The sequence below is a fragment of the Scylla paramamosain genome, unplaced genomic scaffold, assembly GCF_035594125.1.
Source record: "Scylla paramamosain isolate STU-SP2022 unplaced genomic scaffold, ASM3559412v1 Contig24, whole genome shotgun sequence".
Lineage (NCBI taxonomy): Eukaryota > Metazoa > Arthropoda > Malacostraca > Decapoda > Portunidae > Scylla > Scylla paramamosain.
Genome location: NW_026973689.1, coordinates 217080 through 242625, shown reverse-complemented (window position 1 = coordinate 242625; position 25546 = coordinate 217080). Strand labels below are relative to the sequence as shown.

General features: G+C 44.4%; 2 protein-coding genes across 2 annotated transcripts in view; both read right to left on the bottom strand.

The window, feature by feature from the left end:
• Window positions 1-23100, bottom strand: part of LOC135097541 (fibrocystin-L-like) — a 27330-nt gene extending 4230 nt beyond the window's left edge. The window contains exons 1-16 of the mRNA XM_063999471.1: window positions 22241-23100; window positions 17737-17881; window positions 17317-17434; window positions 16676-16825; window positions 15806-15980; window positions 15354-15504; window positions 14672-15016; window positions 13910-14076; window positions 13304-13542; window positions 12347-12501; window positions 11710-11994; window positions 10763-10935; window positions 10224-10293; window positions 5893-6055; window positions 4234-4469; window positions 480-626 (exon numbers count right to left, since the gene is read on the bottom strand). Coding sequence (XP_063855541.1) covers window positions 480-626; window positions 4234-4469; window positions 5893-6055; window positions 10224-10293; window positions 10763-10935; window positions 11710-11994; window positions 12347-12501; window positions 13304-13542; window positions 13910-14076; window positions 14672-15016; window positions 15354-15504; window positions 15806-15980; window positions 16676-16825; window positions 17317-17434; window positions 17737-17881; window positions 22241-22950 — 3429 coding nt within the window. The 5' untranslated portion in view covers window positions 22951-23100. The remainder of the gene's footprint in view (window positions 1-479; window positions 627-4233; window positions 4470-5892; window positions 6056-10223; window positions 10294-10762; window positions 10936-11709; window positions 11995-12346; window positions 12502-13303; window positions 13543-13909; window positions 14077-14671; window positions 15017-15353; window positions 15505-15805; window positions 15981-16675; window positions 16826-17316; window positions 17435-17736; window positions 17882-22240) is intronic.
• The window catches only part of LOC135097542 (fibrocystin-L-like), a 17416-nt gene continuing 14864 nt past the window's right edge, over window positions 22995-25546 (bottom strand). Inside the window, exon 7 of the mRNA XM_063999472.1 lies at window positions 22995-23240. Coding sequence (XP_063855542.1) covers window positions 22995-23240 — 246 coding nt within the window. The remainder of the gene's footprint in view (window positions 23241-25546) is intronic.

The following is a 25546-nucleotide window of genomic DNA, read 5'->3' as shown; positions in this document are numbered from 1 at the left end:
CTAAGAAACATACCCATCTATTTCCACCTATCATCATCATGTATAAACTTGTCTAATCTTTTAAAGTTCCCTAATGTAGTGATGTGTACTGTGATTAGATACACACACATGCATATGCGGAGGAAAAGAGATCTATCTATCTGTTTATACACCAGGCTGATAATCCCTTACTAGGTGACCCAAAGCACCTCACACTCAAACACACATCATTCACACTCTTAGGCCCATTGACCCCTGGAGAAAAGGCACAGAAAAAAGATAAAAAAAAAAAGAAATGGCATCCTAGAAATGACTCAGTATATAAGATAAAGGTACAAGGAAGGGAAGGGAAAACATACAAGTTAATCAGCATTTATCCAGGTACAATAAATAATAAAGAAATACAAGACCAGAAGCATATCAATGAGAGAGAAAAAAATCTCAAAGAAGGAAGGGAAAAATATCTATAAACCCACAAATATATTCTGCCTTATACCTACATTCTTGGTGACAGAGAATGCTGCTTCTTGAGTGCAGGAATCAGTTGGTAAGATGCCCATTGTGGGAACAACATTCGCCTCCGGTTCGCCCGTCAGAGAGCCATCAGCGTCTATCCAGATTGTCTCGTGTTCCCACTGAAACCTGATCTGATGTGGGAGACAGAATGGTGTCTGTGTCAAGGAGCAACTTTGTGTGTATTCTTCAATACTTTGCTCTGCCATCAGGTTTATTTTCAAGGTGATTAGTCACGTTTTCATGGGTCTTCTTTAATATAATGCTGTAGAGCCATTGCTTTTCTAGTGATAGTTTAACAGGGAATTCACCATCATCACTGGGAAAAAAACATCCATGAGAATCTATATATGCAGCCCTTCAAAACAGTCATTACAAGAGTTACTGGTGTTTGTAAATGTTTTCAAGATTCTCATCAGTTTAATGATGATTCTGCATTAAAAAGTTCTTATGAGTTATTTGTGAGTTTTTAAGTATTTCCATGCATATAAGACTTTTTTTTTTTTATGTAGGAAGGACACCAGCCAAGGGCAGCAAAAATCTAATAAAAAAAATGCCCACTGAAATGCCAGTCCCATAAAAGGGTCAAAGCAGTGGTCGAAAATTGGTGGATAAGTGTCTTGAAACCTCCCTCTTGAAGGAATTCAAGTCATAGGAAGGTGGAAATACAGAAGCAGGCAGGGAGTTCCAGAGTTTACCAGAGAAAGGGATGAATGATTGAGAATACTGGTTAACTCTTGCGTTAGAGAGGTGGACAGAATAGGGGTGAGAGAAAGAAGAAAGTCTTGTGCAGCGAGGCCGCGGAAGGAGGGGAGGCATGCAGTTAGCAAGATCAGAAGAGCAGTTGGCATGAAAATAGCGGTAGAAGACAGCTAGATATGCAACATTGCGGCGGTGAGAGAGAGGCTGAAGACAGTCAGTTAGAGGAGAGGAGTTGATGAGACGAAAAGCTTTTGATTCCACCCTGTCTAGAAGAGCAGTATGAGTGGAACCCCCCCAGACATGTGAAGCATACACCATACATGGACGGATAAAGCCCTTGTACAGAGTTAGCAGCTGGGAGGGTGAGAAAAACTGCCCCAATCAGAAATTTTAGAAAGATCAGAAGTCAGGTGTTCTGTGGCTTCCCTGCGTGATATGTTTACCTCCTGAAGGGTTGGACGTCTATGAAAAGACGTGGAAAAGTGCAGGGTGGTATCATCAGCGTAGGAGTGGATAGGACAAGAAGTTTGGTTTAGAAGATCATTAATGAATAATAAGAAGAGAGTGGGTGACAGGACAGAACCCTGAGGAACACCACTGTTAATACATTTAGGAGAAGAACAGTGACCGTCTACCACAGCAACAATAGAACGGTCAGAAAGGAAACTTGAGATGAAGTTACAGAGAGGATAGAAACCGTAGGAGGGTAGTTTGGAAATCAAAGCTTTGTGCCAGACTCTATCAAAGGCTTTTGATATGTCCAAGGCAACAGCAAAAGTTTCACCAAAATCTCTAAAAGAGGATGACCAAGACTCAGTAAGGAAAGCCAGAAGATCACCAGTAGAGCGGCCTTGACGGAACCCATACTGGCGATCAGATAGAAGGTTGTGAAGTGATAGATGTTTAAGAATCTTCCTGTTGAGGATAGATTCAAAAACTTTAGATAAGCAGGAAATTAAAGCAATAGGACGGTAGTTTGAGGGATTAGAACGGTCACCCTTTTTAGGAACAGGTTGAATGTAGGCAAACTTCCAGCAAGAAGGAAAGGTAGATGTTGACAGACAGAGCTGAAAGAGTTTGACTAGTCAAGGTGCAAGCACGGAGGCACAGTTTCGGAGAACAATAGGAGGGACCCCATCAGGTCCATAAGCCTTCCGAGGGTTTAGGCCAGCGAGGGCATGGAAAACATCATTACGAAGAATTTTAATACGTGGCATGAAGTAGTCAGAGGGTGGAGGAGAGGGAGGAACAAGCCCAGAATCGTCCAAGGTAGAGTTTTTAGCAAAGGTTTGAGCAAAGAGTTCAGCTTTAGAAATAGATGTGATAGCAGTGGTGCCATCTGGTTGAAGTAGAGGAGGGAAAGAAGAAGAAGCAAAGTTATTGGAGATATTTTTGGCTAGATGCCAGAAATCACGAGGGGAGTTAGATCTTGAAAGGTTTTGACATTTTCTGTTAATGAAGGAGTTTTTGGCTAGTTGGAGAACAGACTTGGCATGGTTCCGGGCAGAAATATAAAGTGCATGAGATTCTGGTGATGAAAGGCTTAGTACCTTTTGTAGGCCACCTCTCTATCATGTATAGCACGAGAACAAGCTGTGTTAAACCAAGGTTTAGAAGGTTTAGGACGAGAAAAAGAGTGAGGAATGTACGCCTCCATGCCAGACACTATCACCTCTGTTATGCGCTCAGCACACAAAGACGGGTCTCTGACACGGAAGCAGTAGTCATTCCAAGGAAAATCAGCAAAATACCTCCTCAGGTCCCCCCAACTAGCAGAGGCAAAATGCCAGAGGCACCTTCGCTTAGGGGGATCCTGAGGAGGGATTGGAGTGATAGGACAAGATAAAGATATGAGATTGTGATCGGAGGAGCCCAACGGAGAAGAAAGGGTGACAGCATAAGCAGAAGGATTAGAGGTCAGGAAAAGGTCAAGAATGTTGGGCGTATCTCCAAGATGGTCAGGAATACAAGTAGGGTGTTGCACCAATTGCTCTAGGTCATGGAGGATAGCAAAGTTGTAGGCTAGTTCACCAGGATGGTCAGTTAAGGGAGAGGAAAGCCAAAGCTGGTGGTGAACATTGAAGTCTCCAAGAATGGAGATCTCTGCGAAAGGGAAGAGGGTCAGAATGTGCTCCACTTTGGAAGTTAAGTAGTCAAAGAATTTCTTATAGTCAGAGGTGTTAGGAGAGAGGTATACAGCACAGATAAATTTAGTATGAGAATGACTCTGTAGTCGTAGCCAGATGGTGGAAAACTCGGAAGATTCAAGAGCGTGGGCACGAGAGCAGGTTAAGTCATTGTGCACATAAACGCAGCATCCAGCTTTGGATCGAAAATGAGGATAGAGAAAGTAGGAGGGAACAGAAAAGGGGCTACTGTCAGTTGCCTCAGACACCTGAGTTTCAGTGAGGAAAAGAAGATGAGGTTTAGAAGAGGAGAGGTGGTGTTCTACGGATTGAAAATTAGATCTTAGACCGCGAATGTTGCAGAAGTTAATGAAGAAAAAGTTGAGGGGGGTGTCAAGACACTTAGGGTCGTCGACGGAAAGGCAGTCCGACCTGGGGACATTTATGGTCCCCTCCCCAGATGGGGACTCCGAGGCTGGTGTAGGAGTCGCCATGATTTTAAAATTTTTGAGTGAAGGGTGTGTGTGTTATTAGGTGCTTGTAGTTTTGTGTGGAGGAAGAGAGTTGTCTTTAGAGGGCAGGCTGTGACTGCCCCCTTGTGTTGTGAGACACAAAGGGAAACGTTCAGTGAGGTCACAGCTGGGTTTAATGATAAGTTCACAGCACCCCCTGAACAGTGCGTTAGACCTCACTGGGAGTAATTATCGTTTCGGCAGGTGTCTACTGCCTCCTCCTAGTTTAACAATGGTTCACCATCAGTAATGGAAGAAACACTCATAAGAACTTCAGTAATCATGGTTGTGGCTTCAGAAAATTGTCCTGATGGGAGAACAAAGCATTGCAAAATAAGTGCATATATGGCAAAAACTGAGGAGGTACAGAGTCATCCTGAAGAAGAGATGTTTTTCCTTACCTTGTTGGGTGAATTCTCAAAGGCCAGACCCTTAACCTGGGCCCTGTAGCCTCCCTGGTAGTTCCTGCACTGAGAACAGCCAGACAGCGCAGCACTTCCACCCTCATCAAAGTTAACAAATGTGACATTGGAGATACTAAAGATCTGGGTCTTGGGCGCCACAATACCACTGGTTCCTGAGGTGCAGGCACTTGAGTTGAGGGCCGAGTGACACACCACCAGGGAATTGAAGATGCCTGCACAAAACAGCGTGAATAAAAGATTGTCTCATGATCCTACAAAAACTTAATCTGGAGACAAAATGGTGTTTGTGTCACCACCAGGGAATTGAAGATGCCTGCACAAAACAGCATGAATAAAAGATTGTCTCATGATCCTACAAAAACTTAATCTGGAGACAAAATGGTGTTTGTGTCAGAGTAGCTTGGTGTGCATTCTAAAAGGTCTGCTCTCTCATCAGGTCTGTTTTCAAGGTGATTATTCAGGTTTTCATGTTTTTTCTTTATTTTTTTTCTTTTTTTCACAACTGATGCTGTAGAAGCCTTCCACAGCATCATTATTTCAGTGATAGTTTAACAGAAATTCATCATCATCACTGGGAAAAAACATCCCTGAGAGTTCAAACTCAACACATATAGCCTTTCAAAATAGCCCTTATGAGAGCTATTAGTGTTTCAAAGTGTGTTTTCATGATTCCAGTGATAGTTTAGCAGGAATTCAGCATCATCAATGGAAAAATGAGGCCCATGAAAGTTCAATTAATCACACATGTGACCTTTGAAAATCCTTAAGAGAGTTGCTGGTGTGTGAAATGGTTACTGTACTTAAAGATACTGTTATAGAAGGTGCCTGTAGAAAACCTAACTGAACATAACCTAACCTACCCAAGTTTATGTCATTATATAATTCAGTGTACTTATATTAACTGCTGCTGTTGTTTTTGCTATAACAGTTATTTAAAGATCTGTGTGGTATGTTATTTATGTTCCCTCCAAAAGCTGTGCAAGATATAGGGAAGGAAGAAATGGAATCAAGCATCTTAACTAACATTGCAATTTAACTCATCACTTGCATATCCTGCTTTTCTTAACCACAATTTCCTCATCAGGCAGGGAGCTCAACCAGGCCTCACTACCTCTCACTAATTCACTCGCATATCCTGCTTCTCTTAACCACAACTTTCTCATCAGTCAGGGAACTCAACAAGGCCTCACTACCTCTCACTAATTCACTTGCATACTCTGCTTCTCTTAACCATAATTTTTCATCAGTCAGGGAGCTCAACAAGGCCTCAAGGGGTCCTTGAGTTATGATGGAGTTCCATTCCTATAAACCGATTTTCAGCATAGGTTTGAACTGGTACCTACATTATGTCACTCACCTATGCTAATGTTATAGTAAAGTCATATTCTAGTTTATAAAAACATAACTACTGTACCTGTAAAAGAAACACATCAGGACATACAGTAAAAAAAAAAATAAATAAATAAAAAATAAATAAATCAGTATAAAGGACAAAGGGAAATGTACAGGGACAAGCACTGCCAGTTTAACTACCAAGAGGCAGAAGTCGAGATCATTGTAAACTGAGGACTCCCTATACCTCTCACTCCTCCCAGTCACCATCCCCCTTCACCCCATCACCACCCAGTGACTCACCAGGACTGTCATCCTGTCCGAACCCTCCCTTCACAGACACCATCTCCATGCCAGCCTGTTGGTTATCAAGCATCACAAAGTTGTGGAACTGCAGCTTAGTGCCAGATACTGCCTCGGCACCCCGCTCACAGTGCCACGCGGTGAAGCTTTGCCACTTGGCCCCCTGCAGGAATTTTTTTTCTTTTTCTTTTCTTTTATTTTTTTTTGTGTGTGTGTGTAAGTGGACACAGGCTAAGGGCAACAGGTGAAAAAAGGCCACTGAGGTGCAGGCTCAAAAGAATGGTCAAAAGGCTCATCCAAAAGTGGAAGATTTTTATTTATTTTTTTATTTTTTATTTTTTTTTATTGTCCTTACTACTGGGATTTTTATTTCTTGGTAACAGTTCACTAAGCCACAAGACTGTTCCTTTCCAGTGAGGGGTTGATGGGGCTACGTGTGTGAGTGAGTGTGTGTGTGTGTGTGTGTGTGTGTGTGTGTGTGTGTGTGTGTGTGTGTGTGTGTGTGTGTGTGTGTGTGTGTGTGTGTGTGTGTGTGTGTGTGTGTTGTGTGTTTTTTTTTTTTTTATGTAGGAAGGACACTGGCCAAGGGCAACAAAAATCTAATAAAAAAAAATGCCCACTGAAATGCCAGTCCCATAAAAGGGTCAAAGCAGTGGTCAAAAATTGGTGGATAAGTGTCTTGAAACCTCCCTCTTGAAGGAATTCAAGTCATAGGAAGGTGGAAATACAGAAGCAGGCAGGGAGTTCCAGAGTTTACCAGAGAAAGAGATGAATGATTGAGAATACTGGTTAACTCTTGCGTTAGAGAGGTGGACAGAATAAGGGTGAGAGAAAGAAGAAAGTCTTGTGCAGCGAGGCCGCGGAAGGAGGGGAGGCATGCAGTTAGCAAGATCAGAAGAGCAGTTAGCATGAAAATAGCGGTAAAAGACAGCTAGATATGCAACATTGCGGCGGTGAGAGAGAGGCTGAAGACAGTCAGTTAGAGGAGAGGAGTTGATGAGACGAAAAGCTTTTGATTCCACCCTGTCTAGAAGAGCAGTATGAGTGGAACCCCCCCAGACATGTGAAGCATACTCCATACATGGACGGATAAGGCCCTTGTACAGAGTTAGCAGCTGGGGGGGTGAGAAAAACTGGCGGAGACGTCTCAGAACACCTAACTTCATAGAAGCTGTTTTAGCTAAAGATGAGATGTGAAGTTTCCAGTTCAGATTATAAGTAAAGGACAGACCGAGGATGTTCAGTGTAGAAGAGGGGGACAGTTGAGTGTCATTGAAGAAGAGGGGATAGTTGTCTGAAAGGTTGTGTCGAGTTGATAGATGGAGGAATTGAGTTTTTGAGGCATTGAACAATACCAAGTTTGCTCTGCCCCAATCAGAAATTTTAGAAAGATCAGAAGTCAGGTGTTCTGTGGCTTCCCTGCGTGATATGTTTACCTCCTGAAGGGTTGGACGTCTATGAAAAGACGTGGAAAAGTGCAGGGTGGTTTAGAAGATCATTAATGAATAATAAGAAGAGAGTGGGTGACAGGACAGAACCCTGAGGAACACCACTGTTAATACATTTAGGAGAAGAACAGTGACCGTCTACCACAGCAGCAATAGAACGGTCAGAAAGGAAACTTGAGATGAAGTTACAGAGAGAAGGATAGAAACCGTAGGAGGGTAGTTTGGAAATCAAAGCTTTGTGCCAGACTCTATCAAAAGCTTTTGATATGTCCAAGGCAACAGCAAAAGTTTCACCAAAATCTCTAAAAGAGGATGACCAAGACTCAGTAAGGAAAGCCAGAAGATCACCAGTAGAGCGGCCTTGACGGAACCCATACTGGCGATCAGATAGAAGGTTGTGAAGTGATAGATGTTTAAGAATCTTCCTGTTGAGGATTGATTCAAAAACTTTAGATAGGCAGGAAATTAAAGCAATAGGACGGTGGTTTGAGGGATTAGAACGGTCATCCTTTTTAGGAACAGGTTGAATGTAGGCAAACTTCCAGCAAGAAGGAAAGGTAGATGTTGACAGACAGAGCTGAAAGAGTTTGACTAGGCAAGGTGCAAGCACGGAGGCACAGTTTCGGAGAACAATAGGAGGGACCCCATCAGGTCCATAAGCCTTCCGAGGGTTTAGGCCAGCGAGGGCATGGAAAACATCATTGCGAAGAATTTTAATAGATGGCATGAAGTAGTCAGAGGGTGGAGGAGAGGGAGGAATCGTCCAAGGTAGAGTTTTTAGCAAAGGTTTGAGCAAAGAGTTCAGCTTTAGAAATAGATGTGATAGCAGTGGTGCCATCTGGTTGAAATAGAGGAGGGAAAGATGAAGAAGCAAAGTTATTGAAGATATTTTTGGCTAGATGCCAGAAATCACGAGGGGAGTTAGATTCTGAAAGGTTTTGACATTTTCTGTTAATGTAGGAGTTTTTGGCTAGTTGGAGAACAGACTTGGCATGGTTCCGGGCAGAAATATAAAGTGCATGAGATTCTGGTGATGGAAGGCTTAAGTACCTTTTGTGGGCCACCTCTCTATCATGTATAGCACGAGAACAAGCTGTGTTAAACCAAGGTTTAGAAGGTTTAGGACGAGAAAAAGAGTGAGGAATGTACGCCTCCATGCCAGACACTATCACCTCTGTTATGCGCTCAGCACACAAAGACGGGTCTCTGACACGGAAGCAGTAGTCATTCCAAGGAAAATCAGCAAAATACCTCCTCAGGTCCCCCCAACTAGCAGAGGCAAAACGCCAGAGGCACCTTCGCTTATGGGGATCCTGAGGAGGGATTGGAGTGATAGGACAAGATAAAGATATGAGATTGTGATCGGAGGAGCCCAACGGAGAAGAAAGGGTGACAGCATAAGCAGAAGGATTAGAGGTCAGGAAAAGGTCAAGAATGTTGGGCGTATCTCCAAGACGGTCAGGAATACGAGTAGGGTGTTGCACCAATTTCTCTAGGTCATGGAGGATAGCAAAGTTGTAGGCTAGTTCACCAGGATGGTCTGTGAAGGGAGAGGAAAGCCAAAGCTGGTGGTGAACATTGAAGTCTCCAAGAATGGAGATCTCTGCAAAAGGGAAGAGGGTCAGAATGTGCTCCACTTTGGAAGTTAAGTAGTCAAAGAATTTTTTATAGTCAGAGGAGTTAGGTGAGAGGTATACAGCACAGATAAATTTAGTATGAGAGTTACTCTGTAGTCGTAGCCAGATGGTGGAAAACTCGGAAGATTCAAGAGCGTGGGCACGAGAGCAGGTTAAGTCATTGCGCACATAAATGCAGCATCCAGCTTTGGATCGAAAATGAGGATAGAGAAAGTAGGAGGGAACAGAAAAGGGACTACTGTCAGTTGCCTCAGACACCTGAGTTTCAGTGAGGAAAAGAAGATGAGGTTTAGAAGAGGAGAGGTGGTGTTCTACAGATTGAAAATTAGATCTTAGACCGCGAATGTTGCAGAAGTTAATGAAGAAAAAGTTGAGGGGGGTGTCAAGACACTTAGGGTCGTCAACAGAAAGGCAGTCTGACCTGGGGACATTTATGGTCCCCTCCCCAGATGGGGACTCCAAGGCTGGTGTAGGAGTCGCCATGATGATTTAAAATCTTTTGAGTGAAGGGTGTGTGTGTTATTAGGTGCTTGTAGTTTTGTGTGGAGGAAGAGAGTTGTCTTTAGAGGGCAGGCTGTGACTGCCCCCTTGTGTTGTGAGACACAAAGGGAAACGTTCAGTGAGGTCACAGCTGGGTTTAATGATAAGTTCACAGTCACACAGCAGTGTGTGTGTGTGTGTGTGTGTGTGTGTGTGTGTGTGTGTGTGTGTGTGTGTGTGGTGCTTTGCCTGGACTATCCTGTGTGGGATCGTAATATTTTGTAATAGTAAGCTCTGTTTCATCAAGTGTATCAGTAATTAGGCAGGTGAGGCTACAGGAGCACAGTTCATAATAGTAAGCTCTGTTTCATCAAGTGTATCAGTAATTAGGCAAGGTAATTAGGGTACAGGAGCATGGTAGCACTGCCACTGACTCATGTACTAAATCACTGACTGGTCTATGAATTTCTATATGACTTTGAAATGTTAGCAAACTTCTGTATTTCTACCAGAACCATAATTTGAACTGTATGGGTTTTGACGGAAATACATCAGTCTGCTGCACATTTCAAGACAAGATGGGAATTTGCTGACTGATCAGTGAGTGAGAGCTTTGGTCAGTTACAGTGTTATCATGTTCCTGTGTCCTGAATTACTAAGGCACACCTAATGACAGAGTGTAGCAGTATTGCCCATCATTACACACACACACAGATCACATACACATGAATGGATACGTATTTAGTGATGCGTGACACAGACTTACCATGTCCCTGCCTCCACAGATGTTGGACTTTGGGTGATATCCTGGATTGGAGAACACCCACAGACCATACCTGGAACAGAGGCCAGTGTTGTCATCAAATGTCCCAATGTCCCAGATGGATAGCCAGAAAACAGATTAACTTTTATCCTTCTGTACTATGATCCTCTCTTTCTCTCTCTCTCTCTCTCTCTCTCTCTCTCTCTCTCTCTCTCTCTCTCTCTCTCTATTCCACCCATGTAAACTTCAAGCCAGCACAGAACACACAGCATAACCATAACACTCATGCACACATACACACATCCTCTCTCTCTCTCTCTCTCTCTCTCTCTCTCTCTCTCTCTCTCTCTCTCTCTCTCTCTCTCTCTCTCTCTCACCCAACACACACACACACACACACACACACACACACACACACACCTCTCTCTCTCTCTCTCTCTCTCTCTCTCTCTCTCTCTCTCTCTCTCTCTCTCTCTCTCTCTCTCTCTCTCTCTCTCCTACCCAGCCAACACACAATCACAAACACACACACACACACACACCTTCCCATGGAATGTGCAGTGTTATTGAAGAAGAGTCCCATCTTTTCAGTGTTCTGGCAGTAGATGTTGGTGGCGGATGGGCCCGAGGGGTGGTGGTCCAGCCTGTACCAGTAACCAAAGTGTGTTCCACTGGCAGCTGCATTGTGACGGAAAATGTTGTTTGGGTTCACCACCTGATGGACGAGCGAAACAGTGGATCAGTGAGTAAGCGGTTTGTGGAAAATTGCAGGAGTTATGAGTGTGTGACTGGAGTGGGAGGTGGTTCTCAGAGTGGCTTGTGGAGACTTTGAGAGTTTTGAGTGTGTGGAAGATTCTCTCTCTCTCTCTCTCTCTCTCTCTCTCTCTCTCTCTCTCTCTCTCTCTCTCTCTCTCTCACACATTCTTCCATCTAATTGATTTTTACTGAAAGAGGAGCACTGGTCAAGGGCAACAAAAGGAAGAAAAATACCCACTGAGGTGTCAGTCCCTAAAGGAAAGAGGCCAATGGATCATCCAAAACTTGAAGCCTCCCTCTTGAAGGAGTTCAAGTTATTGGACTGAAGAAATACAGAAGCAGGCAGTGAGTTCCAGAGTTTACGAGATAAAGGGATGAATGATTGAGAATACTGGTTAATTCTTGCATTAGAGAGGTGGATAGAATAGGGGTGAGAGAAAGTAGAAGACATCCCTTACTTGTTCTCCCTCCTCCCACCTTTTCCCTAACTGCTTCCTTCCCCTATACACGCACACATGTGCACACACACACACACACACACACACACACACACACACACACACACACACACACACACACACACACAAAAGATGTGGTTGAAGCAGAGCATTGTACACATAATTAAAGAGAAATCGTGCAAACATAGATATGGAAACAGGACAAAAGAGCTTGCTTGGATCCTGTGCAGTACAACTTGTTAAATACAACTAGATAATCACATACACACACCCACCCAGAATGAGGAGCGTGTCACATCCACATTAAGAAGGGAAGAGGAGGTCCTGGTGTAGACTGCAAGGTTGTACTGCACCACACTGTTCTGCTCCACCCCATCCTCTGTGAAGATAGCGTGACCCATGTTGTTGTACGCCACATTATGCTCCACCAGCAGGTTGTTTGTTGAGTGCATTGTCACTGCGTGGTTGTAGGTGTGGTGGATGGAGCACCCGCGGATGTACGAACCACCCATGTCCCCAGCCAGGTGGAAGTGGAGTGGGTACCGCCCAAGTTGGAATGCCTGGGTGGAAATTTGGCAAGTGTGTATGTGTGTGGATTACAATGGATGTGGTGTGTTATTGTGCTTGCCTGAAGTGGAGGTGATGTTACTGTGCCTGTTTGAAGTGGAGGTGGAGGGATATTTTGATGTGTGAATGAATTAGGGTGGATGTGGAGGTGATACTAATGTGTCTCTCTCAAGTGGAAGTACAACACATATTGCTCAAATGTGACATTGTGACATGTGACATTACTACTACTACTACTACTACTACTACTACTACTACTACTACTACTACTACCATTACCACTGCCACAACACACATGACCTGACCCAGATTGGCCCAGCAGGACCCAGCCTCTCACAGCCTCACCTGACCAGTCTTGGTCACCTCCACGTACTCAATGCGTCCCATCACCAAGTCCAGGTCAGGGAATTTTCCAGACAGTATCACGGTGGCGCCAAATTGGTCACCGCCAATCTCGTCTCCATGTCGACCATTGAAACTTGACTGGGTGGCGTGCTGGTCTGGGATGGTAAAGAGAAGAGAGACATGTTGGTGTGTGGCAGTGAACAGAGAGAGAAGAATGCATTGAGAGAAAGAAAAAGAGAGATGTATTCTCGTGTTTCTGCATCTTATCTCAGCCACTTCTATCAGGTCCTGGTGAAAGTTACTGGGATTTTCCAGGATGTTTTCATTATAGTAGTGAAAGGTTAGCAAGGATTCTATGCCTTTATTAGATCTGGGGAAAACTATTGTTGTTTTCAAGGATATTTTCACAATCTAACAAGGATTCTATGCCATTAACTGAGTGTGGTGGAAACTGTTGTGGTTTTCAAGGATGTTTTCCTGATTGTAATGAGGTTAACAAAGATTATATACTGTTAATAGATTTTGGTGGAAAGTATTGTGGCTTTCAAGAGTTCTTTCATAACTGTAATCATAAATGAACAAGATTCTACACCATTAACAGATTCTGAGGGAACGTATTGTGACTTAAGCATGGTGAATCCTTTAAAATTCAGATCTGCACCATCACACACCACTGCTACTATTCACAACCACTACTATACACCTTGAGAACCTGCACCAGAATGGCAGTAAGTCACCAAACTCACCAGAACTGAATGAACTCACACCTACACACTACTACTACTACTACTACTACTCCTTACGGCCCACACACAACACACCTTCAGAATCTGCAACAGAACAGCAATAAGTCACTCACCAGAAGTCAATGAACTCAGACCTACACACTATTCCTCCTCCTCACAGCCTTTCATAGCCTATATACAGCACAGAACAACACCACAACACCAAACTCACCAGGCCTAAAAGCAGTGTCACAGCCCTCAATAGCCACACTGAAGTCGGTGCCAACATTTCCCTGGATCTTGACATTGTGGGTGAGGAGTCCCACCTCTGCACGTGTCTCCACTGTGTGTCCCCCGAGAGTCTGGGTGACGGAGAGGTGGGTGTGCTCCAGTGCCTCTGTCAGTGTGACCTCCAGGCCATCCTCAGAGACTGATGCGATGGTCCTCACCTCGTTCTCCTTCATGTAGAACCTGTGGAGGGATGAAGGGGGTGAGAGGGACAGGGAGAGAGGGGTGGTTTGGGAGATGAATGGGTAGTGAGAGAGAGAGAGAGAGAGAGGTGGTTAGGCAGAGATGGATTGGTGGTTAGAGAGAAAGGAGGGAGAGAGGGAGGGAAGGAGAGAGGATGGTTATGAGAGAAGTAGAGAGATATTTTTATCTACTGCATCTCTACGGGTGAGAGAGAGAGAGAGAGAGAGAGAGAGAGAGAGAGAGAGAGAGAGAGAGAGAGAGAGAGAGAGAGAGAGAGAGAGAGAGAGAGAGAGAGAGAGAGAGAGAGAGAGAGAGAGAGAGAGAGAGAGAGAGAGAGAGAGAGATTTGCACATGAATGTTCCTTTACCTGTTCTCTGTGGTGGCAATAACAACCTGGTCACCCTGCCTCAAGGTGACGGGCAGGGACAGGGTGAGGTTGGTGTCCCCAAGGGAGGCCGTGTGTGCCAGGTGGGTCCAGGTGATGGGGACGTGACGGCCATGAAGGTCCAGCGTCCCATCACGCACCGCCAACACCTGTGGGATGGGTCAGGGTAGGTGGTAAAGGGGTTTGGTTAGGTTATGTGGAAGAAATCCAGTCTTTTATGTTGTTATTTTTATTGTTGTTCTCTCTCTCTCTCTCTCTCTCTCTCTCTCTCTGCACAGTGGGATGGAGTCTAGTCTTTCATTTTGATGGTTTGTATCGTTGTGGTCTGTCTGTCTGTCTGTCAGTCAAGGAATCTAGTCTTATACTCTGCTGGTTTGTATTGTTGTGGTCTGTCTGTGTCTGTCTGTCTGTCAAAGAATCTAGTCTTATATTCTGCTGGTTTATATTGTTGTGATCTATCTGTCAGACAAAACATACAGACAGATCACAACAATACAAACCAACAGAATGAAAGCCTAGATTCCTTGACAAACAAGCAGACACACAGACAGACAGATAGACAGACTCATCCTCCTCACCACTACAATCATGGATGCATCTTGATAACCAGACCAACCTCAACCAGAATCCATGAAAGGCATAGAATCCTGGTTAAATCCTTCTCTCTCCCTTTGCCTCTCACCTTGGCATCCTCTCTCTCTCCCTCTCCCCTTGGCACCCTCACACTCTCCCTCAGCCTCTCACCTTGGCACCATACAAGGGCAGCTCGGTGGAGTGTGTGTTGCTGTGCAGTTCAATGACGGCCTCACCAGGGAAAGGCTGATCCTCCGACCCAATACTGAGAGAGCCACCACCAATGATCAAAATATACTCTGCCCGCAACACCAGCTCCTCCACAGTCTCCACATCAAACACCACGTGGCCGCCCTGGATGAGCAGCATCTTCAGCACTGGTGTTGACTGGTCCAGCAGCAGTGTCTTGCCCTGAGTCACCACCACCAGCTGCCCCTGTGATGGTGGCGGTTCGCTGCCCCAAGTGAATGGTGAACTCCAGAGGTCGATGTAGGAGAAGATTCCACTATTGTTCTGCTGTGGAGATGAGGGGTGAGAGGTGAGGGGTGAGGGGGTGAGGTGGGTGAAGGAGGAGAATGAGATGAGGGTGCTGAGTGGTGAATTTTAGAGGTGAGGGATCAATGATGAGGGGTGAGGGAGGAAAGGTGAGGGGTGAAGGGGTCAGAGGGGATAGAGGGATAGAAAAAGGAAGGTAAGTTAAGAAAGGAAAGGAGAAAATGAGGCTAAAAGGGTGAAACAGGAGATGAAGAAATTATAAACACAAAAATTAATAAAAGACATCAAATTAAGCAAGAAAACAGAAGGAAAAAGAGCAAAACACTTTCACCAAACAAAAGAACACATAAACACTCACAGCTGCTGCCAAGCCTTTCCCAGGGGCAGTGACCTTGATCTGGAATTGACCCGACCCTTGGTGAGCCTCAGTGATGCAGGTGATGCTGGTCGGACCCTCTTGGGTCACCTTGCACTCTGACCCACCAATGGTGACCTTATTGCCGCTCAACCTAGGGAGGATAAGGTCTAAGTTAGGCAAGGTCAAGTCAGATCATTATGTTGCCATTTGACCTGAGGAGGTAGTGGCTGGGTTAGACAAGGTTAAGTCAGGTCACTATGTTGTCACTTGTCTTAAGGTTAGGCAAGGTTAGGTCAGGTCACTGCAATACTGCTTGACCTGAGGGGGCAGTGATCAGGTTAAGCAAGGTTATATGGCAGAAAATACAGCATGCATACAGACAGACAGACAGGCAGGCAGAGAAGCACAGACACCCCAGAAGTCACACAGACACCAGGCACTGTGGTACTTACCCAAAGCCAGTGCCAGTGAGGGTGAGGGAGGTGCCGCCAGCAGTGCCGCCTCGCTGGGGCTCCAGGCCAGTGAGGGAGAGTGTGAGAGCCAGTTGGTAGGTGAAGCCACCCAGCAGACTGGCAGACAAACCATTCGGGCTGCTCACCACCACATCACATGTCACATCCGCCTCACCTGGTACATGTAGATGGATAGATGGATGGATGGTTGGATTGAGGGATGGATAAATTGATGGATGGATGGATAGATAAATTAATTGATTAATTGACAGATAGATAGATAGAGATAGATAAATAAATTGATAGATTTATAGTTTATTGACAGATGGATGAACAGATTGATAGTTAACTGACAGATAGAAAAAGCAGATAGATAGTTTATTGATCATCACACACACACACACACACACACACACACACACACACACACACACACACACACACACATAGACAAATAAAAGGAAGGTTTAGTTAACAGATTCAGTTATACAGACAGACTGATTGATAGATAGATAGGTAGGTAGGTAGACAAACAGGTAGACATACTGTAGATAGATAGATAGATAGATAGATAGATAGATAGATAGACAGATAGATAGATAAGTAGGTAAATAGATTAATAGATAGGTAAATAGGTACAGATAGATAATTTATTGATAGAGATAATTTACTGACCATCACACACACACACACACACACACACACACACACACACACAGAGACAAATAAAGGAAGGATTAGTTATATTGTCATTATTATCATTATCAATGAATTAATTATCATAATACTACTAATGATAATAATACTGCTATTATCATGAATAACAGTAATAATGACACTACTACCACTACCACCACCACCACTACTCACTGTGGGGCAGGGCTGGTGCCACACAGGTTATGGCTGTGGTGCTGTCACTGCTCACAAGGTCACAGGGCAGGTCACACAAGGTCACCAAGGAGCCGCCATCCGGGTCAAAGCCCTGACCTGCCAGCATGATCCTAGCACCCCCAAAGCTCCCTGTGTAAGGTCAGTCAGAGTCAGGGGGATGAGACAGACACACAGACACACAAACACAGAGACAGACAAACAGGTTGCGACAGATGGACAGACAGAGACAGGCAGAAGGATACAGTATAATCAGGAACAGACAGAAAGATAGACAAGACGGCAGAGACATATAAGTAGAGACAGACAGACAGGCAGAGACAGACATGCAGAGAGAGAGAGAGAGAGAGAGAGAGAGAGAGAGAGAGAGAGAGAGAGAGAGAGAGAGAGAGAGAGAGAGAGAGAGAGAGAGAGAGAGAGAGAGAGAGAGAGAGAGAGAGAGAGAGAGAGAGAGAGAGAGAGAGAGAGAGAGAGAGAGAGAGAGAGAGAGAGAGAGAGAGAGAGAGAGAGAGAGAGAGAGAGAGAGAAGCAGATAGATAGATACAGACAGACAGGCAGGCAAAGAGAGGTACAAAACACACACACACACACACACACACACACACACACACACACACACACACCTGAGGAGGGAGTGAGTGAGGTGAGAGAGAAGATGAGGGAGATGGACAAGTTGTTGGAGTCTCCATACACTGCATCCCTCACAACCACCTCATGTTTCCCTCCTCCAAGTGCTGGGACCTGTCTCCACCACCACCACCACCACCACCACCACCACCAGGGAAAGAAAGAAAAAAGAGCATTAAACATTCTTCCTAATTCAAAAAACTTTTCCTAACCCAAATCTATCATTGCTTAATTCATTGTGTCTCATTCAGTAATGTTACTTTTCCTGTCACTCACTCATTTGCAGAACTACATCTATTTCCTCTACTATTATTATTACTCAGTTCCCTCTCACTTTTCTCCCCAAGCTGCCTCACACTCCCTCATGGCACTCATCAGTCTCTTCCTTACAGCACTTCTCAATCCCCCTGACTCACGATGCACTGGAGGGAGGTGGGGGAAGCAGGGGAGACCAGGCCACACCTTTTGCCCCCCACGGTGACCTCAGGGATGCCCCCGGACAGAGTGAAGCCAGTGCCATCCAGTGTGAGGGTGGTGCTGCTCACCACATCAGTAGAGGGCCTGGCAGGAGAGTAAGGGGGTAGTGTGAGGTTGGGAGGGAAGGGGGGGTGGGGTGGGGACAGGAGACCAGGGGTGCATTATACGGGAAGTTTCTCTCTAACCCTGCACCCCCGTTCGTTTGGGGCAGTCCATCAGCAGGAAGCAGCAAAAATGGCCACCCACAGCACTCTTCTTAGCATAAGAGCTCACTGATGACCCTGTACTTGACATTGTGGACATTATTTATAGAAGAAATGAAGTTTTAAGGAGGCAAGAGGAGGAGAGAGAAGAGAGCCCACAGAGTCCTATGAGAGTCAGGGATTATGCTTGTTTATCAAAAGTAGTCTTTGTTACATATGTGGTCAAGGTGTCGCGATTCTACCACTCCAAAGTTGCTTTTTTTTTTTTTTTTCGTTAGGCTCCCTCCAAACTAAGCCTTGAGGCCAGCATGCATGCTCTGGCTGGCCTGTCCAGTGGCCTGAACAGGCTGGCCCCACAAAAAAGTTACTCATACAGGAATCAGGCAACCTGAAGGGCCACACTCAGTTCTGCTTAGTGCCCAGACACTGTTGTGGAAGGTTGGCAGGCTGGCTGCTCTGCTCCACGCTGATGAACTGGAATGGCTGGCTCTGGCTCTGCTTCTGGCCTTGGCTACATTAATTATGACATTATCAACCTGTTGGCTTCATTAAGGGATAATCCCATCCTATGCCCCTATAATTTCATTTGGGCCAACAGCAAGCTCTGATGTGTGAAAGCAGTGAGTGCAGGCTGTGTATTGAGAACAACAAACACACTTCTTGCCACTACATCACAGACTGTGTTAAAGCACGACAATTCTGAAGAACTGGTGTGAGTGACATGCCCTCCATGGTGGAACACTTGGTTGACCTGTGAGTCTTGAGGCAAGTGAAGACTGCTGACCCAAAATTCCTACAAGCTAGATAATGAACAAAGTGAGCACTAACATTATGTTGTCATTGTTATTATTATTGTCACTATAATTATTAGGTAGTATTATTACTATCAATATTAGTAGTATTAGTATCACTGTCATTATTATTACTATCATCATTCATCTTATTTGTTGTTGTCTCAAAGACCCATTCTATTTCATCGCAACATTCATTTACAATACTTCCAAACTGGGGGCCACCTCACGTGCAGTGTCTTAACAACAGTCCTTTGTTGAACTTTTTTCATGTAAGAGGGACACGGGCCAATGGCAACAAAAACCCAATTTAAAAAAAAAAACCCACCGAGATGCAAGTCTCCAAACAGGGTCCAAAGCGGTGATCAAAAATTGAAGGATAAGTGTGTTGAAACTTCCCTCTTGAAGGAGTTCAAGTCACAGGAAGGTGGAAATACAGAAGCAGGTAGGGAGTTCCAGAGTTTACCAGAGACAGGGATGAATGATAAGATTACTGGTTAACTCTTGCATTAGAGAGGTGGACAGAGTAGGGGTGAGAAAAAGAAGGTCTTGTGCAGCAAGGCTGCAGTAGGAGGGGAGGCATGCAGCTAGCAAGATCAGAAGAACAGTTAGCATGAAAATGGTGATAGAAGATAGCAAGAGATGCAACATTGCAGCAGTGAGTAAGAGGCTGAAGACAGTCAGTTATTGAGGAGTTGATGAGACAAAAAGCTTTTGATTCAACCCTGTCTAGAAGAGCATAATCCATAGAAAGGCATAATCCATACATGGATGGATAGGGCCTCTGTACAGAGCAGCTGGAAGGGTGAGAAAAACTGGCGATGTCTCAGAATGCCTAACTTCATAGAGGCTGTTTTAGCTAGGGATGAGATGTGAAGATTCCAGTTTAGATTATAAGAAAAGGACAGACCGAGGATGTTCAATGTAGGAGAGGGGAACAGTTATGTGCCATTGACGAAGATGGAATATTTGTCTGGAAGGTTGTGTTGAGTTGGTAGATGGAAGAATTGAGTTTTTGAGGCATTGAACAATACTAAGTTTGCTCTGTCACAATCAGAAATTTCAGAGAAATCAGACGACAGGTGTTCTGTGGTTTCCTTTTGTGACCTGTTTACTTCCTGAAGGGTTGGACATCTATGAAAAGACGTGTAAAAGTGCAGGGTGGTATCATCATCATATGAGTGGATAGGACAAGAAGTTTGGTTTAGAAGATCATTGATGAATAATAGGAAGAGAATATGTGATAGGACAGAACCCTGAGGAACACCACTGTTAATAGATTTAGAAGAACAGTGACCATCTACCACAGCAGCAACAGAACGGTCAGGAAGGAAACTTAAGATGAAGTTGCTGAGAAAAGGATAGAAGCCGTAGGAGGGCAGTTTGGAAATCAAAGCTTTGTGTCAGACTCTATCAAAAGCTTTTGATATGTCTAAGGCAACAGCAAAAGTTTCTCTAAAATCTCTAAAAGAGATGACCAAGACTCAGTAAGAAAAGCCAGAAGAAGTAGAGCAGCCTTGACAGAACCCATACTGGCGATCAGATAGAAAGTTGTGAAGTGAAAGATGTTTAAGAATCTTCCTGTTGAGGAAAGATTAAAAAATTTTAGATAGGCAGGAAATTAAAGCAATAGGATGGTAGTTTGGGGGATTAGAACGGTCACCCTTTTTAGGAACATGCTGAATGTAGGCAAACTTCCAGCAAGAAGGAGAGGTAGATGTTGACAGATGGAGTTGAAAGAGTTTGACTAGGCAAGGTGCAAGCACGGAGGCATGGTTTCGGAGAACAATAGGAGGGACCCCATCAGGTCCATAAGCCTTCTGAGGGTTTAGGCCAGTGAAGGCATGGAAAACATCGTTGTGAAGAATTTTAATAGGTAACACAAAGTAGTCAGAAGGTGGAGGAGAGGGAGGAACAGGCACTGAATCATTCAAGGTAGAGTTTTTAGCAAAGGTTTGAGGAAAGAGTTCAGCTTTAGAAATAGATGAGATCAGAGTGGTGCCATCTGGTTGAAATAAAAGAGAGAAAGATGAAGAAGCAAAGTTATGGGAGATGTGTTTGGTTAGGTGCCAGAAGTCATGAGGGGAGTTAGATCTTGAAAAATTTTGACACTTTCTATTTATGAAGGAGTTTTTGGCTTGTTGGAGAAAAGACTTTGCATGGTTCCAGGCAGAAATATTCATGCATGAGAAATATTCATGCATTCAGGCATGAGATTCTGGTGATGGAAGGCTCAAGTACCTTTTGTTACCCATCTCTCTATCATGTATAACACAAGAACAGGCTGTGTTAAACCAAGGTTTGGAAGGTTTAGGTCGAGAAAAAGAGAGAGGAATGTACGCTTTCATGCCAGATACTATCACCTCTGTTATGTACTCAGCACACAGAGACAGTCTGTGACATGGAAGCAGTAGTCATTCCAAGGAAAATCAGCAAAACACCTCCTCAGGCCCCCTAACTAGCAGAAGCAAAATGTCAGAGGCACCTCTGCTTAGGGGGATCCTGAGGAGGAATTGGAGCAATAGGATGAGATACAGAAGTGAGATTGTGATCAGAGGAGCCCAACAGAAAAGATAGGGTAACAGCATAAGCAGATGGATTAGAAGTCAGGAAAAGGTCAAGAATGTTGGGCATATCTCCAAGACAGTCAGGAATACAAGTAGGATGTTGCTCTGGGTCGTGGAGAATGGTAAAGTTGAAGGCTAGTTCACCAGGATGGTCAGTTAAAGGAGAGGAAAGCCAAAGCTGGTGGTGAACATTGAAGTCTCCAAGAATGGAGATCTCTGCAAAAGGGAAGAGAGTCAGAATGTGCTCCACTTTGGAAGTTAGTCAAAGAATTTCTTATAGTCAGAGAAGTTAGATGAGAGGTATACAGCACAGATAAATTTAGTTTGAATGAGTCTGTGGTTGAAGCCAGATGGTGGAAAATTCAGAAGATTCAAGAGTGTGGCAATTCACCTAGTGAAGACTGAATTGTCTTTGCCAACACAAAGACCCAGCTCAGGAGTGATCCTGCGCCACCTGCAACATCAAGATCTGAGGTCACTGGGTAAATGAGGTGGTGGGGGTGCTGGCCAACACAATCACTTTGAACATGATGATAAATATTTGTTCTCATTGAAATTAGTGAACATATTTAATAATGATAATATTAATAATGCATTACTGTTATTATTATTATTATTATCATCATCATCATTATCATCATCATCATCATTATTATTATTATTATATTATTATTATTATTATTATTATTATTATTATTATTATCAGTTGTAGTAGTAGTAGCATCATTATTATTATTATTATCATTATTATTATTATTATTATTATTATTATTATTATTATTATTATTATTATAAACAAAACACCAGTGATACAGAAGATGTGTGTGTGTGTGTGTGTGTGTGTGTGTGTGGTGAAGTGGGGTGCATGGCATCAAGACTCACGTGACAGAGAGAAGCATGGGGGTGACGGCTGCAGCGTAGGTGAATGCTTTGGCAGCCATCACATTCTCACTGCAGGCCACACTGACCACCACCGCTGCCTCCCCCTCAATGCCAGGTGGCAGGAGGCAGGAGATGGTGTTGGCACTCTCCTGCAGCATGGGGCACTCAGCACCACCAACCACCACCATCATGTACCCGGGAATGAACCCCGAGCTGTTCCCCACCAGCACCGCACCTCCGTTGATGCTGCCGGACTGAGGTGTTAGGGCAGAGGCCACGGGCAGGGTAGTGGAGGTCACCTTGTTGCCCACAACTGCCCTAGCCCCAGCCATGGTCACCATGGGTCTGTAGGAGCCTGCGGACAGGCCGGCTGCTGTGCAGGACACTTTGGTGGGGGTGAGAGAGGTGATGGTGCAGGAGTAGGAGGTGGGATGGTCCTCTGTTGAGTGACTCTGTTGTGGGTGTCTCTCCTGGGGGTTGTGGTCCAGTATGTGGGGAAGAGGGCCAATGCCAGCCATGCGCCAGGCACCCAGCTGCACCGTCTCCTCAAAGGTGGCTGCCCCGGTGCCGGTGAAGCTACCCCAGAAGCCCCGAGGGGCCTCCAGCACATCCACCAGGGACAGCCTCGCCTTCTGCCCCAGGCCATGCAGGTACTTACCACTGAGCACGTTATCCTCATCCTCGGCCACTGTCTCCACCAGGCGGTCCATCTCATCACCCGCCTCCACACCCAGGAAGTCCTCAACCTCATCCTTCAGCACCACCACCACCACTCTTCCCTTTCTTCCACCATCAAGTCTTCCTTCTCCTCCTCCTGAGGCACCTCTCGGCAGCCATGGGGGACCGACTGTTGCACCAGAGTGATGGTGACCTTGGTGTTGTCACTGCCAAAGTTGTGGCCAGACAATGTCACTTCCTCGCCCTGCACTGCCATGCTGGTGACCACAGGGGTGAGTGCCTCACTGTAGGTGAAGGTAAGGGTGTCCATCTTGGCCGGCACCTGCAGGAGATTTTCTTTTAAGCTTTTTAAGATTTAGTCACTCAAAAGACACCAAATTACCATATTATGGTTTGAGACGAGAAAAGGAATTTATATAGTCTTTTGCCAAGACACTGTTGATGTTGGATACACATCTAGTCTTAGATATGGTGACAGACTTAAATAATTCACTCATCTTGATCATTCTGCACTGAAAGGAAGATGTGCCATGTGGTAATACAGTAATGCACACATGAGTACCACTGCCAACAGTGCCTCACCACACATCCAGGCAGCAGCTCTGACTCAGTACTCTGCTGTGTTCCTCTTGCCTCAAGTTTAGAATGAAGACAAGTGTTCTTTTAACTTCATGTATGCACACACACTCACACACACACAGCCTTAGACACACCTCCACACACCTATCAGTGCACCAAGGCCTTCTCTCAGCACCTCAGGAATAGAAATAAAACACTATGACATAGTACTGACACCAGTGCCGTCACCACCCCATGCAAGACTAATGACGGCGAAAGTGGCTCACAAGACAACACTCACTCATCTGTCACTGCCCCCCACAAGAGTAATGGTGATGCAAGCAGTTCAGCCTCACCAAGACAACCCTCATTCAGCTGTTCAGAATGACAACACATGTGCAGCCAAAACCATCCCCTTGTGCTTTGGCCCAACACATCACTCACTTTGCTGTTAAGGAGTAATGACTGGGATCATAATTCACTGGTTAATAAATAATTATAGAACTTTTAGAGCTGTGTTTATGGCGTGCCCCACTCAAACCCTTGGGCCAACCACTAGGTAATTTGACTTGAGGAATGAGAGTGAAGTAGCAGTACTTGGTGAGCAGAAAGACTTCACAGCTCTAACGTAACTCATAAATAGTGAGAAGCTGGCTTACAACAACTCTACATACACACACACACACACACACACACACACAGGTCATAAGCAGCAGCTGAAGAAATATTAGGCAAAGTTTAGAAATTGGCCAGAGTTAAAGAGTACAACCAAGTGTGGATGAAAAAGATAGGACCAGAGAAGAGAGAGCTACTATAAATGAACTAAGAAGAGAATTAAATGAAAAAAAAAAAAAAACGAAAAAAGACCAGAAGTGGAGAAGAGGTTCTATTGAAGGGTCACAGACATGAGGCTGAGAAAGTGGTAGAGGAAAGAGGACAATGCAGAAGGGGAGGTTTAAAAGTGGAGTATACTAACTTAAATGGTCTGATACCAGTAGTGTTGAAAGTTAGAGACTGTTTAAGAGAGAAGAGAAGCCAGATATCATGGCAATTGTTGAAACAAAACTGGAGAGTGATGTGGACGTTTTAGATATTGGTGATGGAAATTACAACCTCTGGATGAGAAATAAAAGATTTAAGCAGGGTTTAGGTGTGATGCTCCTAATTAGACAAGGATTGACAGTGAAATCTACTACATGTGGGGAGGGGAAGGCAGAGGTACTGAAAATAGCCTTTAAAAGAAATGTGGGAAGATGCCAAAATACTGCAGTGACCTATGTTTCCCTTATTCCAACTCAAGGGGTGAGGAAGAATACAAGAGAATGCTGAGAGACATAAAGGCATGTTTATCCAAGTTGCTGGATGAAAATGAGGTGAACTAGTGACAGGAGACTTTAACTGTAAACAGATATCTTGGGAAAATTGGACCACATAACATAGCAAGTCATCACAGGGGGGACCAAATTACTGGAGTTGGCTGTTGAGAATATTCTGATGTAGTGGGTTAAAGAAGACACAAAATTCAGAGAAAATGAAATACTGTCAAAGCTGGATCTAATTTTTACGAAGGAACAAGCCATAATAAAGGATTTAAAACACAAAAAACCAATAGATAAAAGTGACTATGCACTGATTCAGTTCTTAGTAATGAATAAAAACATAGATATGAGAAAAGACCACAGGAGAGAATGGTTGAACTGTAGTGAGACAAATTTTGGACAGCTTAGGAAGTATTTCATTGAAATGGATTGGAACAAAGTATTTCAAATGGGTGATATAGAAGGAGAGTGGACCACCTTCCTGAACATTTATAATAAAGGAGAGGGGAAATGGACACCTATGAAATCAACAGAAAACCTTTTTAAGAAGGACTGGAGTAACAAGAGATGTGCTACAGCTAGACTGGAGACAGAAAAAAGCATGGAATGTGGAAGAAATATAAGAGACATGACTTGTGGACCAATTATATAAGAAAGAGGAATGAATATGTTAAAATACACAGAGATGAGTAGAATTATGAAAAGAATGTTGTGCATAAATGCAAAGACCAACCAAAACTGTTTTAAAAAT